At 34.7% G+C, this 16,636-nt stretch overlaps 1 protein-coding gene across 1 annotated transcript in view; it reads right to left on the reverse strand.

Annotated features, from left to right (window-relative positions):
- GRID2 (glutamate ionotropic receptor delta type subunit 2) overlaps positions 1-16,636 on the reverse strand; it is a 1,470,351-nt gene that overhangs the window by 588,263 nt on the left and 865,452 nt on the right. Inside the window, exon 5 of the mRNA XM_047856052.1 lies at positions 306-359. Coding sequence (XP_047712008.1) covers positions 306-359 — 54 coding nt within the window. The remainder of the gene's footprint in view (positions 1-305; positions 360-16,636) is intronic.

The raw sequence follows: 16,636 nt of genomic DNA on the forward strand, positions 1-16,636 counted from the left end.
GAGGAATTCAGTTTGTTCACAAAGAACTGTACTTTTTATAAAGATGATTTCCCAAAGCAAGCAGTGTATGCCAATGGAAAAGACTAAAAGATACTCAGTGGGAAGATGATCTCCATTTATTTTATTCATTCAAAACCATTTATAATTTTTTGAAAACTCCTTACTCTATTTTTAGTTAGCATCCACTCAGGAAGCTGAAAGTTTGTGTTCTGTTTCCTCTTAGAACTCCAAGGCCATAGGAAATGCTGTGACTAAATATATGAAAACAGGACCCAGAGTTGACAATAAGGTTCAGTTGGTGTTACCTCATTTATAATGATCCAGTGACAGTCAAAAGCAACCAAATTAGTCTCCACAACCTAGAATAGAAAACAAACCAGCTATCAGTCAGCATTAACAGTGAAAACCAAACCAAATCAACTGAACATACTTTGCAAATGGCGAACAAAACAAAACAAAACAAAAATATCATATATTACAAAGGTCTTTGTTGTTAATTAAAGACGGAAAACTTAGCAAACATTATAGAAGCATTTGTGTTCAACATGTACTATTAGCACTGTAGACTTGCTAATTAAGTTTGAAAATCAATTCATCAAAAGCTTAGAAAAAAAAATAAACAATGCTATACAGTGATTTAACTGCGAGTGTAGTTCAGATCACATTTCCTCTTCCAAATCAGCTTTTATGGCTTTCTATCTAAGTACATAACCCTCCACAATCTGGCTCTAACTTAACATTCTTATCTTTTTCTATTTCCCTGTGTATATGTTTGCCATTTTCTTAAAGTAAACTGCTCCATGTTCTGAAAAACTTTGTGCTGTGTTCCCTAAGGAGATTCAATTGTAAAATTACCTGAATGTAAAAACTAAAAGCAATAAACATTATATTAGCATTAAGTTATGGGTGGGTAACTTCAGTAGCTTTTCGCTGGGTAATAACAAACAAGCAAAATTTATGTAAATGGAAAAGCAAACAATATATAGGTAGAAATCTTGGCTGACAAACTTTGGATTAATTGATTCTAAATGGTCCTTGGCTTGGACTAAAAAAGTAAGCTGGACTAAAAAGTAAGTCCAAGCTTGGCTTGGACTAAAAAAGTAAACACACAGCTAGAGTGTGTGTGTGGGTGTGTGTGTGGGGGGATGGGGTGTGTATAGTAGAGGTAGCTTTCACATCTGTTTCCACTCTATCCGATTTTATACATATTTTAAGGCATGTTGTTATGATTCATGCCATGGGGCATACAGGCATATAATAGGTGAGGCTGTTTTGTAAGAGATATTGCTGATATTTTCAGCAATAATACCCAAAGGTTATTTTTAAAAATTTTTTAAATGTTTATTTACTTTTGAGAGACAGAACACGAGCAGAGGAAGGGGCAGAGAGAGAGGGAGACACTGAATCCAAAGCAGGCTCCAGGCTCTAAGCTGTCAGCACAGAGCCTGATATAGGGCTCAAACTCAGGAGTTGTGAGATCATGACCTAAGCCAAAGCTGGGCACTTAACTGACTGACTCACCCAGGTGCCCCCCAAGATTGGGTTTTAAGCAAAGATGTCTTCTAAAAACTACCAAGAAATTGTTATAATATGGTGATTGTTTTTTCCTCATTCTTGGACCAACTGAGAAATGACTGTTGAAAGTTGCAGTGAATCATGAAGAAACAATTGGAAATATATTTCCCGTATGATTCAATGTTTTCGGAAAGGATACAGTTATTCTCAGAATCTTCGTTTTCTCTTTTAATTTTAGTATAAATTTTGTACTTTTTCCATATGCGTCACATCAGTCCCTATGACTTTACTGGACTATATAGATGATACATTATCATAGAAGTTAAGATATATTATTTATTTTTAAGTTATATCATGATTATCATATTTTGAAATACATATATTTTCAATTGACATGTGAAACAATGTGGAAAATGTGACTGCAGTTTTCGGTTTTACTAAGAAATGACTTTATAGCAATAATGACAACATCTATCTCTAATTTTATGATTATATTTCTTTACCATCTTAGACAAACCATCATTAATTTATTAGCAATAAAAAAAATGTTAGAAAGTAAGCAAGAACTCCATAAGAATTTAGAGAAATACAAACCAGAGACTGATACAAGAAAAGTAGTTCTCTGGATAAGATAGAAATGCATTTTTAAAAAAAATCCATGACTAAAAAAAAGAATAACTAAAATTTGGAAACAGCAAGAAATCAGAAAAAAAAAAAAGAAATGAAAGCCACAATGTAGACTGAAAGTACTACTGAAGCAATGTCAGTAGTAGAATGAAGAGATGACTCAGCTTGGGCAGATTAAGCAACATTTGGGTTATAAGAATTCTGCATTAACTTGTAGACCTTTTTAAGTGAAAAGTTGTCTCATACAACAGCATTTTGTGAAAGAGGGAGAGGGTAAGGATTACGATGGTAACTCACTGATCATTTGTCTAGACCATAAAATTTACTCATTTCCACACTCTGACCTGAAATGGCTTTCAGGCAAAGCATGAAACATGTAGAGGTACAGGCTCAGTCTTGTGTTTCAGTAAAGGAGAAAAGCAAATACGTCATCTAAGGCCATGATTCTATTCACTATACCACCTTCCCTTGCTTAGGATCGGCAGGGAGATAATCTTCTTTCACTCTTGTCTTTAAATTTCACTCATGAGCATGAATACATCAGACATGCCACAGTATAAATTGGAAACAAGAAGAAAGATTATTAGCACATTACTGCAGATAAAGAAAGAAATCATTTACTACAAAAACTTGCATTCATGGAGCAGACCATACTCCTCCACTACTACTTAATGTGGTATTGTGCTAACCCCGAAATAAACCTCTTGAAACATCACACTTTGGGTCTACTTGTTAGAGTAATTTAGCCTATTTTATCTAAATGCAATGCATTTTTGTTAATCTTAGCTATGCACCTTTTTCTAACCTTAATAAACTTTAATAAATAGCTCATTAGAGTAATTTTAAATTCTGTGATTTTATAAAGGCATATAATATTTCAAAACCATGCAATATTTGTTGACCTTTTCATAAATGTTGAATGTTCAGGACTTTTTTTTTTTATGAGCCCAGTTTTCTTTGGGGAAGGAAAACAAATAATTCCAGAAAGATTCTTAAGAATACAAAAGTAGACAGGTCTCATCCCTTTCATTACATACCAAAATATACATATATACACAGCTAAAATCTAAGTATCACTGTGGCACCATTTTATAAAGAAACTTTGAAATTTTTTATTGCTACGTTGTACACAAAATGTTAATGCTTTCACTCATTATCTGAGTTAAGGGCCACTAAAGGAGAAATATACTTTTCTTAGGTTTAGGTTAACATCTTCATGCATAAACAAGGAATTGGCAAGAGTTCTCTGATTTTTTAATGACTGAATGTTACTAAAAGTAAGCAATGTGAAAAAGCCACTGATTAAAAAGGTAACTGATATCTGTAATGGAAGGGATAAAAAGAGGACAGGCAGTTTAGTAGTCTAGACTTTGAAAACCTGGTAGGCTTTGAGTTCTTTTACTTATATGACTAGCATAGGTATATAAACAGATAAAATAAGGTCTACTACTATAACTATACTAGTATACAGTGTGTGTTTGTGTATATATACACAAAATCTACTACTATACCTACAATTGTGTATAGTGTGTGTGTGTGTGTGTGTGTGTGTGTGTGTGTGAAAGGTAAAATACAACAGAGTTAAAATAAAACATAGAAAGGAGTGGGAATGTTGTCTATGCTTTTCACATATTATCACACTGAGCTAACATATAATGAACATTCTTAGAAGAGACATATTTAAATAAAAAAGAAATTCTCAGCTATTGGTGTGTATAACAGATGCCAATTAACTACTGTAAATCCCAAATCAATTCATCTGATAATTTTTCTATTTTTTTAGTAGTATTAATCCCTTTCCACTTGATACACTTCAGTTCAAGTTACACTGTATCGGACTAGTGTCATTATTAACTTGAAGAATTGAATTACTTCTGGATATAGGATTAAGAAGTGATTGTAAGATACCTTAGGATTTTTTAAGCCTTTTTATTTATTTCCACAGTTATGTTAGAACTCAAACAGTGAAAATTGTTTCCTTTCCCCATCTTCCTTACCTAAGTATCTCATTTCCTTTTGTGGCAGTAAACATATTGAAACCAATGAAAGGGATTAAGAAATTGATTGATTTTTTTTCCTTTTTTCACTGGGAATCTATTTTATAACTGAGTACATCATTGTTATAGTTATGTGTTCTCATTCTGTGGATTCTCACAAGTGTCTAGCAAGTTAGTAAACACTAATTGTATTTTTTATCCAAAATTCCAAAAAAAAATAGATTGCTATGAAATATTGAATATCTTAAAAATAATACACACACACTCACACACACACATATATACACATATACACACATGTACATATATACATACATATACATATATTCATATGTATATGTAAATATACATATGTATTTGTACATGTACATATATATACATATACATACGTGCATATACATATATATATATATATACACATATATACATATGTATACAGTGATATATGGTGATAAGTGATAAGAAACACTCCTGAAAAGATCACATTATGCTTGGGCTATGGAATCAGCATTATGCTTGGGCAAGTCAGCAAGAAAAAAACTATCCAATGGAAACTCCTGTATGTTTGGTTATCAAAATAACAGAAAGGAAGTATGGATTTTCCTTTGTAAACTGTTTCTTATCTCCTTACCCCATGCTGCTCTCTTATCACTATACACATACATTATGTGTTAATACATGTGTTAATAATGTAAAGGTGCATGGTGCCTGTTTACATAGAGAGTTGTTTCCATACTGATGCAAGGTAACATAGTTATAACAAATGAGATTACCCTGCCTCCCAGGAAGCTGAGCTTACTTTAAGGGAATTGAGCAAAAAAGGGGGAAAAAATCAAGCCCTGTCAGGAAGACAAGCGATGAGTAAGGACAGACCATCTGTCACTGGCAGGAACTTTAGAACTTCTGAATCTTTAGAAAAGCCTGACAATTTATCACCATGTCTTCCATCATTTGTCCTCAGATCTTTAGATGTGCTAAATATAAGACAATCGGAAGCAAAGAAATTGCCAGAGCGTGTTTCTCACTGGTTATAAATGTGGAACGGTTCTTCAGAGCACAGAGGACAATTTAATTGACTAAACAATAACAGCAGCATGCTGTTTTTCACTCAACCTTGTGGCTTAACTAAATTAAACTTGTTCCTTTTGCAGGATGTACTAAATATTACACATTTATGCAAAGGGTTCCAATGCTCTGTGCATCTGCAACAGCAAAAATATCAGGTGTTTACTTTCTATTCCTGTCTATTCTGAATTGTCAGGTGGAAACATGCCTGGGGAAGGACACCAACAGCTATGCTGGAACAAGGTACCAGAGAAATATTAAAGAGCTACTCCCCTCCTGGCTCCTCATCTCTAGCAATGTTATGGCTTATATCAGTATTTCTGGAACGGTATTCCATGGGATGCTACTTCTGCTAAAATTCCTAAGTGTTCTATAGCAGGTAGATTTAGAAATGCTAGATTGACCAAATTAAATAGATGTCATTACCGTATGACTCAAAGCTTTAAGCAGGTTCATATCCATATTGAAATATAATTGACATAAAATTCTTATTAAGATGTAATATTGTTTTTATTTATTAATATGTTGGGACATATGACTTCAGACTTACGAGCATGAGCTCTAAAGTAAAAGAGTCAATGCCTCCATTTGCTTCCAATGTGACTTTGAGCAACTTACCAACCCCATAAGCCTCAGTTTCCTCATTTGTTACTAGAGTTAATGCTAGTGCCTACATAATAAAATCATAATTAAGGTTCAATGTAACAATGGAAAACTCTCAATAAATACCAACTCCTCCATTTTAATTAATAGTCTTTATGAAATTCCAGGAGAAGATATTTGGGATGTAGCATCTTCCAAATTAATTTGATCATGGAAACCATTTTTCCTACTATAAATCCTATGGGATTAGTACTTTTGGGGAAATGTAGACTAGAATATGCAGTTAAGTTAGCCACATATTCCTAAGAGTCCTAAAATTTTATTGAAGCACCATGAGGAATATTGTAACTTTAACATCATGGTCTTAAAATAATCCTACAGAGAGTGTGATGAACAGAGGACATTGTCTATAAAATGATAACAAATACAAAAACAAAAGTCAAATTATCACCTATTATATAAAACTTAAATGCATATGTCATAGCTTTAGGAAAACAGTGATACTTGTTCTTTTCTCCTTTTAATCATTTTCCCTTCCTAATTAAATAAAAGAAGATAAACCAAAACAAACCGTTATACTCCAATAAAGTATAAAAGGAAATGTATATAAAGTTTACAGATATAGTAGTATTCTTAGGAAGAGATCAATGGATTTACAGTGCAAACATCCAGTGTCCTGAGGGTCATGTATGACTAAAATGCATGACACAAAGTTCTAAAAAAATGCAATTAATACTCTAATTCTCCAAAATGCAGAGTGAAAAGACAAAACTCTAGCCATCTTAAGGTACAGTCAACCTGGGATTCATTTCCTTTGCTTTTTTTTTTCTTTTGTAGATAGGTTGATTTTCATTTTTCTTCTCACTAGAACCTCCAAAGCCACAGTACAGGAAGACACTGGGGTATTACTACTTGTGCAGATTCCATTTTAAAATCCCAAATATATCCAGCAGATGGCATCGGTAATCCCTCGAACTGATATTAGGTAACATGGGGATATTGTGAAATGACTGTCTTGTTTGCATTTCCCCTTGAGCTCAGCATGGGTCCCCAACTCTCTTCTGTTCTTATCCAAGCAGCTACTATCTGCCATCCCACTCTGTGCCTTTTGCTTTAGAATCTCTGCTCTGATCTTCCAGCTGGAAGACCACAAATACACTTTCATCCAAATCCTCTTGCCATTACTGCCAAAGTTATTTCATAAACGGATATGCTAGAATTATTGTTACTGCTGTGCAGTTGGGTCTTCCCACACCCCCTGGGAGATGGAAATATGCCACTGCTGAGATTTGGCCAACAGTGTGCTACCTGCTATGCTTCTTAATGTGGAAAGATGGGCACCAACACACACACACACAAAATAGAGAATCCGCATTCATCCTATGACATAGACTGGTCTTCCCATGTCCTAAATTACTGAATTGAAATTGAACAACGATTAAAAGTGAATTCATGATTTCAACACTTTGTCTGATGAGGATGTAAATAAAGATGTGACAATTGTTTCCAGTGCAGGGATCACTGTATAACTTTAAATCTTTCTGAATGTTTGCTTGCATTGGTGTCCTTTTAGATGTTCTGCTATAGTGATTAAGAAGTACTTATCCCAAATCAATTAGGAAAAGTAGTGTTTGTTGAGAGACTATCTGTCCTTTGCTGTGCCTGTTTTACTACATGCTAATATGTTAACCTTTGGCACAACAAGGGAATTACATTCAAAAATTTTTTTACCTGTGTTTGTTTTTTGATAGCTAAATTGATCCTTGACAGAGTAAATTGATTCCTAAGTATAACTGGAAAACAAAATAATACAAGTTCTCACTTGATTTAAAATGATGATTTGGGGACACATTGACACTTAATTGCTGGGATTTATGAAATGCAGCTTTCTTGTTATCTTGAAGCAAATAAAGGGGGAAACAGTTTCCTATAGAGAAATCTATGGATCACATGAAAATGTAATATACAGGCTTTTCACCACTGTGAACTTCCATGGTTTGCCTTTTTTTCCCCCTGGGTTCCTTTTGATCTCCTCTCTATCTTCTCTCCTCCACAAAGTGTTTGTTTCTCAAAAAGCAGACTGAAGTAAATGTCAAATCCTTTCCCAACCCTTAACCTTCCCTAACCCCAGGAAGGATGTCCCCAAGCTGTGCTAATCTAGTGCTCTGAACGAAACTTTATCCATCCTTAATTAAATTGTGTTTAGCTATGTAAGAGACTGTGAGAGCTGTGTTGTGTTTTATATTCCCCTTATGCCCTCTTCTTCAGCTGGATTGGCTTCCTTGCTGGCCCTCCGGTACAGTCCTGTTCTTGCCCTTGCTTTGCCTCCTGAATTGCTCTTCCCAGAGGGAGACAGGTGCATGCACACACCCTCTGCACTTCATCAGGCGCGACTTCTCTAATCACTCACTCTTGCTCCCCCATGCACTTATCCCATAGGACACACACACACACACACACACACACACACACACACACTCACTGCCTCTTTCTGTGCACTAGGGATATAAATTTCATTGCTAAGAATTTCATTTTGATCACTGGTTTCTACCCTTGGAATAATCAGTGCTGTATAGTTGAGATTCAGTAAAAAATTGCTGCCAGGCACAAGGCAGATTTTCACTAAATGTTGTTTGTGGAAAAAAGACAACTATATAGCCCTAACTCATGTTTATATATCATGGATATCCCTACTTCACCTAGGGCTAAACCATTTGATAAACTTGTATTGGAAGAAAGCCACTGGATGGGCTTTAATTTTTTGAAATCATTAAATAAATAGAAACTGTCTTCACATTTTCTCAAATGAAGAGAATTTGGCTATTTATGTGATAATGAAGTATGGAATTACATTCAAAATTTCTAAGGTCAAAAACCTCAGCACTTGGAGGGTATGTGGTATCAGGGGAAAAAAAAACATAAAATCTGAATAACGAGGCTTGAGTTCAAATACCAGATCACCTTACTGATATTCAGGGATATTACTGACTTTGAGTCTCAGTTTCCTGATTATAGGAACAATGCTTTTTTCACAGATAGTGAGGCTTAAATAGATGAATGTATCTAAAACACCTGGAACATTGTAACTAATCAAAAATACGAATCTCTTTCCTTTGTTAACCTCTCTCCCTTCACTCAGGTTACTGCAGGATTTTTAACACTAATTAGGTACATTTATCCAATTCACTAATGTTTATTTAATGCTATTTACAGTGTATCTATAATAAAAGCGAATACTTACTGAGCGCTTATTACATGCCAGGCACAAACTGCTTTTACACATACGATAACTTATTTAATGTTCACTATATCCTTATGATGTAACCACCACATTTATGTCCACCTTACATAAGAAACTGAAGAAACTGAACCCATGTCATAAAGCTGGGTGTGTAAGCCAGGATCAATAGTTAGTAAACATCGTTCCTATATAATATTTTCCTAGCCTTCTTTATCCAAGCTTCAGAAACCATTATCTTTCTTCAAAATGAAAACAATTACAGTTAAACTGAATGTTGTGTAACATTGTATGATACACCCTGGTGTTTTATGTATTTAAACTCCATTGTATAATGTATTTGTATTTACTGTGCACCTGTGAAAGAGAATTAACCATAGAAAAATTTGAGAACATAGATGATTTTACCCACCATTCTACTCCATGACCTTTTCCTTGAAGCAGTATAAGAAAATTTGTTTTTCTTTAAGTTACTCTTAATTCCCATATTCTTTTAGAATGTGAGTAGCTTGCTGTACTGATTAACTGACCAACATTATATATAACATCATACACACACACACACACACACACACACACAGTGCAGTTATTGCTTAATCAGAGAAACATTATCTGGTCCTGCCCTCTCTTCATAACAGAACTTTTGATTATCACCACAGATGAAGGGTCAAAAGCTTCTAGAAGAGAAAATGTACAATGCTTCTTATTGTGGCAATGAGGCAATAAGGCCATTAAACATCTAATTTCTGCAGCTAGCTAATCAGTTTTCTACTTTTCTTTGTGTAACTTTGCCATATGCTGGGTTACCAATAACTCATCATTGATGAAGCCACTGTGGAAGTATTACTCATTAAAAGACATTCTTAGTTCAATATTTCTGTTATCCTTGGGCTTTTCTAATATTTCACAGTGACTCTGCTTTCTAGAATATCAAGAGTGGTATAAAATGTTGATGATTTTAAACTCAAAAGACTTTGCAGGGGGGAGAAAAGTATTCAAAAGGTATTTATTAATTTCGATATACAAAGTACCCAAAAGAAAATAAGGAAATGCAAAATGCGGACTCCCATGGCCATAGTCCTAAACTAATTATTTTGGTCACTCTCAAGATAGTTAAGCTCACTGGAAGTACCATCCTTGAATATTTTATAGAATCAAAACAAGATTCACGCTTTCTGGGGTTTCTGAATTTCTCCTCTAGTTTCTTTCATAAAAAATATACCTTGTGGCCTACTATAAAAAAAATGTTTTCAATGGTGTGGGACTTGACAGCATGGACACTTTCCAGAATTTCAAGCAATTGACTCTCCCGTCTGTGCTATTTCACTATGGTGAAATATAAACCATCTTTTTCTTACCACTGACAAATCACCTTATGGTGTTAGAACTGTGTTTAGTAACAAAATGTCAGTTGAAACTGAGGCACCAACTGTTAACTGCTCAAACAAAATGTCATTTGTAGAACAGAATTACAGAGTTTGACAAAGGACCCTATGCTATGATCACAGAAGGCAAGAATATTCAAAATCATCTGACACAGTTTCAAATTTTCATTGATCTTAAACCCCTTGATAAATTATTTTTATTTTTTTTTTAATTTTGTTTACATGTATGCTTACCTGTCAGTGCTTATAATGGCACAACTTCTACAAAATGACTAGAGTTACCCTGAATGCCACTGACATTGTTCCACCTTTCCTGGTAAGGGATCACAGAAATGCCTGATTTAGTGTTATGCAAATTCAAGTCTTCCAACCCCTACTGGACATTTAATTCTATCTAGTGATTCTTCTACGTGTATACGTAGCCAGTTTTGCCCTTCTGCATTCCCCATGGCAGTGAAGAATTCGACCTTCAGCCAGCTCCACTAGTCCATTTCCCTAACAACTTCACAAGCCATGTTTCTCCTATTTAAATAAATAATGAATAAAAATCCACAGGCAGAAATGGTTTCAAGCCCCCAAGTTCCTGCCCATCTTAAAAAAATATATACATATATACATATATATATATATAAAATATCTGAAATATATATATCTGAATATCTGAAAAAAATATATATATATGAATAATAACAGCTAACATTTTGGGGGTTTGTAATTACCTATGTGAAACAATGGTAAACATTATAACATCTTTCACCATTCAGGTCTTATGTCAACCCCGTGAAGGTAACTGCTATTTTTCCTGTTTTAAAAATGAATAAACACTGTCTCCACTTCACTCCTCTCCTCTCTTGATAGTAAAATAGGCACTCTTCCTCCAAAGAAGACACTGGAGTCTTCTATCATTTCAATAGAGCGCTGGGTCTTTTTCCTCCTTCCTCCTTAAGGAACCTGCAACAACAGTTATTTGCATACTCCGTGCTTTCCACATCTCTCCATTTACCACCTTTGGGACAATAGATTTCCTGTCACCTAACATATGACCTCTCAAATGACTTTTACAGACAATCTCGTCAAATATCTCCTGTGATTGCTTTCTCCTTTCCCTCCCATTTACATAGTGATCAGCCTGTCTTCTGTCCCCAACTCACCCACTCCTCTTTATTTGTCTTGCCTCTATGTATCTTTTAGGTATAATTATCCTCATCATCTCTAAGAAGTTTTCCATGATCACTACAGCTTTCCCATCATAAACTCCTCTTATAAAATGTGGATATGAACCACAATCACTGAACAGATCTAATTATATTTTAATTTTTTTTTATTTGTCTACATTCTCTACCATAGTAAATGTTTCTTGAGGCAGGGACGATGTTTTATTTATTATATATTCCCAACAACTCTGTACCTGACTCATAACAGACATTAAATAAGTATTGTGGACCGGATTTAAATTATGCTATTTGAAGGTTACTTTGCCCCATAAGGTTACTGTAGATGTTAGAAGGTTACTCTGCCCCACACCCCCTCAGCCCATGTGAACTGCCCTGCAGCTGCAGGTGAAAAGAGCTTCCAGAATATTGACATGTGCCACCTCAAGATCTTGTACCTCTTATCTTCTCTGCCAGAGGACTTTTTTCTAGCATCATTTGGCCACACACAAAAACATGACCTAGAAGTGGGGGTATGTTAGCATCTCTGGAGATCAACTCTCAGCCAATGGGGATGGGAGAAAGTGGATAAATGCCCCTGTCTCCCAGTAGGGGTGATTCTGAGGCATATTCCAAACAGTTTCTCAGAAGATTCCCCACAGGATTGCGCCCCATTTGTGCATATTTGCGATCCATTCCTTGTAACACATTCTTGACTGGCTTTTCTCTTTCTTTCACGTTTACCAATTCCTCACTGGTGCATTTTGGGACCATCATGGTAAATCATCTGCACCCATGTTCTTGTCTCAGGATCTGTACCAGTAACTCAAACTTATTCAGGCTTCCCACATAAAACACACCATTTACTACACACGAATAGAGAATAGTTGCTATATAGTTAAATGAAAAAGTTCTTGAGAAACGAAAATTATTCACAATCTGTCCACAGGAGTTGTCTAGAGTTCTCCTAATTCTAAAAAGCTTTGATGCCACTGTGTACAGTGTATTGGGGAGTTCTTCACATAGGTGATTCTCAAGGCTCTCATGCATTAGAATCAACTGGAGGACGTTTTAAACATATTTCTGGGCCCACTCCAATAGTTTCTGACTCAGAAGTTCTGGCCTGGAGTCTGGGAATGTGCATTTCTAACAAGTTCCCAGTTGGTGCCTGTGTTGCAGGTTTAGTGAATCATTTTGAGATCCACTGCTTTACGAAAAGCTCTGGTCCGAAACTGAGTGTCATGACTTGACACTAATTCTATACCCATTCAGTTACTTTGACAAAACCATTGAAGCTGTTGAGCACCTGAAATATACCAGACACAGTGCTAGGACGGGAGTTGCTTCACTGAGCAAGGCAGACCCGGTCTTCACTCTAAGTGAGCTTGCAGCTGAGCTCCACTGCAGACTATTAGGAATATGAAAAGTACAACAGTGCTGCCAGTCTACAGGTGATACTCCTTCACAAATATGCACCTTTCCATGGGAGGAAAGACAAAATCGTTTCAGAGAGAATACAGCCATTTTAAGCCTATTGTGTAAAAATTGTTTTTTATTTGAAGCAAACTTCTTTATACAACATTAAAGTGGTGCTATTTGTACCTCAGTTAAACCTGCACAAACCATATATAAGTTATTTCAATCACATGTATTTTCCATTTGGGACAATAGGTTATTATGTACAAGAATTGAATTTTGGGGATTGGTAACCATAAATGCTATTTTGATTTTACTACCTTGTTTGTTTGTTTTTCCATCTCCAAGTGATAAAGTCAGCCTTAAATAAAGGCTACCAATTATATCCTGAAATACATCATTGAATTTGCCTGTTCATTATTTCTTATAGGCCATTCCAAGTTCAACAGTAGGAATCAGTTTTGCTATGTTGTTAAATAAATTATGTGTCAAGGCTTGCTTTAACTCCAGTCAGATAAAAAGAAAAGAAAAATATATATATATATATATATTCTGAAGACTGCTGTAGGTATTTCTTTTGAGAACTGGATTTTTATTAGGAATTATAAAATGGATCTAAGGTGTGTTTCTGTCACTAGAGTTGAGGCTATAAATGCCGTGTGGCACAGCTGTGGTTCATAATTCAAAAGGTGGCCTGGAGTTATGTGTTAGGACTTTCTTGGTTCATTATAAAGAGTTACATACTGATTTCGAATCTACCATATGTTTCACAGATTACTTAAGTACTTAGCCCTGTTTCACAGCATAGGTTCATATTTAGCATAACTTCACAGGTTACTCAGGTCAGAATATGAAAGTTAAGGTAGCAAAGATGGACCTATTGGATAATAATACCTTCGACTCCCTCAGACCCAAAGACATGCATTAACAGCTGCAATTCTGAGGGCCACCTGTTTTCCTCCCCAGAGCATTTGGAAACGTTCATAAATCAGGCTGGTTGAAAAGCTTCAAAAGCCTTCCTTCCTAGATGACAAAAGTATGAGAGGCTTTCCATATATATATTTCCATATATATTTCCATATATACATATTTCCATATATATATATATTTCCATATATATATATATATTTTTAATTTTATGTTTATTTTGAGAGACAGAAGGTGGGGGGGTAGATTGAGATCATGAGCAGGGAAGGGGCAGAGAGAGATGGAGACACAGCATCTGAGGCAAGCTCTGGGCTCTGAGCTGTCAGCACCAAGCCCTATGCGAGGCTCAAACTCACGACCCATGAGATCATGACCTGAGCCAAAGTTGGATGTTTAACCCACTGAGCCACCAGCTGCCCTGAGAAGGCTTTCTTTAAAAATAGTCTGGTAGTATTGTAAGAATTAAAGACAGAGACATAGTTGAAATAGATCTCTGTGCTGACAGCTCAGGGCCTGATTCAGTGTGAGGCTCAATCTCACAAACCGTGAGATCATGACCTGAGTGGAAATCAAGAGTCAGATGCTTAACTGTCTGAGTTACCCAAATGCCCCAAAACTTTCATTCTTAAAAAAAAGGAATAAAAAAAATTGAATTTAAAAGTAAAGTATGTATTCTTTTATCTTTTAATTTTCTTAAATTTTATCTAATATATATATATACCATATAGATATGCACCATAACCATATTATATATATTAATATGGTTAACAACATGGTTAACAAACGTTATTAAAGTTTTTGATACTAGTAGTTACACTCCTCATTTTCAGAGCTCCTACAATCTCAACGAAGATTAATTTCCTGACATTCTTCAAATTATTTGCAATTTTTCTGATATGCCTTAGTAAAAATTACTTAATAGAAGTAATTAATTTGCAAGAAATTTTGAATCATTTTGTATATATATTTTAAAATTATACTTTTACTTTCTTTTACTTACAGTTACTTTGTGATAAAAAGGTCACTGAAAATTCAAAGAAAATAATTAGGTCAAGGACTCAAAATAAGCCAATGGGAACTGTGACTAAAACAACAGCAGAAAAGAGAAAAAAAATTAGGTCAAAGGATGATCGAATTTTGCTGTTAGGAAAGTATGTCATTTTACTAAATAATGAATTTTTTCTCTGTTCTAATTGTATTTGTAAAAGTTCACACTACTGGGAAAATCCATCTCTTTAGCTTGAGTATGACTTTGGGAAAGCTAAAAAGTAAAGCATTTTAAATGGGAAAAAATGTTCTTGAGAGTCAAGTAAAGAACATTTTTAGGGTTGAGAGTTGGATGCTATTTAAAACCTGGAACACCCCAAATATTTGTTGTTTGAAATTTGAATTATGATTAAAATTATCAAAGGGTTCACCAAAATGTCAAGGGCCATACAATATGCCAGATGTCTGAATGGAGTTGAGGAGACCATAAATCTTCAATAAAGAATAAGTTTCTCCTTGAAAGCTGAATTAAATCCTCTTTATTAAGTCAGTGGCTCTTCCAATTTATACAAATCAATAGTGGCTTTCGAGACATAATTTAATAAACTACAGAAATCTATATTAAATTCTAAAAATATCAAGGATATAAACAAGAAGCCCATATAAAGACAGTAGAGTTTGTTGCTGTTTGAATAAAAGTAAAACAAAAATGCCAGACTATTTCCTTTCTTAAGACATTTTATTTGGGGAACAAAGTATGACATTAAAAAAGAGAGAGAGAGAGAGAGAGAGAGAGAGAGAGAGAGAGAGAGAATGAAACCGCTGAACTCCTTAAACTACACAAGTTTAAAATACAAAGAGGAAGAAGTCAATTAGACAAGTTTGGAATTTAGTTATTGTAAATATGCTGATCCAAAGAGGGTAACATATCAACACCAAGACTGGTGTCATTCTCAGAGTTCAAGGTGAAAAATACATTACTATATGAGGAGGCGAGAAAACTGCTTTATTACAGGCTTTCTATTCCATTAATTCATCTTCAAAAGCTATGGCTCTTCAGCAGCCAGTAACGGAGATATTTACATAGGACTTAAAGACTGGCAATGAATGGTGATATTGAAAAATTCCAAATAAGAAGTTCAAATCTCAACATGATGACAATGCTATATATGCTAGCTATATTTTACTTTCTGTAACTAAATTGGAAAAACAACAATAATGTGAGGCAGAAGCAGCAAGATCTTAATCTAAATCTTTTCTTTAAGATACATATATACATACACCCAAATATATAAGATACATATATCTTAAAGAAAAAAAAAATATAGATATATATGGCTAATGGATATATATGTGGTTTGGTGAGGCACTGAACAAAAAAGTAAGGTGATTCAGTGAAGGTACACATATTGAATAAACAGTTGGAGCCTCTCTGGAGCCAGGAAAAAAATGTTTATGTGGCTATGGAATGATAATACTGAATAAGGATATAATTACAAATGTGTTAAAACTATTTTGGAAGGAAAGGGTAACTTTGTGTGAGATAACTGTATATAAGCTAAATTCTTATCTTTTTTGTTAGTCCATCAATAGATAATATCAATATCTAAAAATCAGGGAAAGTAGTGTAAAAATGTTATTTAAAAATACTTGGAAAATAGAAGTAGCTAACACAAAACAAAAATTAAACGTTGTTTCCACAGAGTGGGAAGAGGAACTAGGGAG

The sequence above is a fragment of the Prionailurus viverrinus genome, chromosome B1 (genome assembly GCF_022837055.1).
Source record: "Prionailurus viverrinus isolate Anna chromosome B1, UM_Priviv_1.0, whole genome shotgun sequence".
NCBI classification, from domain to species: Eukaryota; Metazoa; Chordata; class Mammalia; order Carnivora; family Felidae; genus Prionailurus; species Prionailurus viverrinus.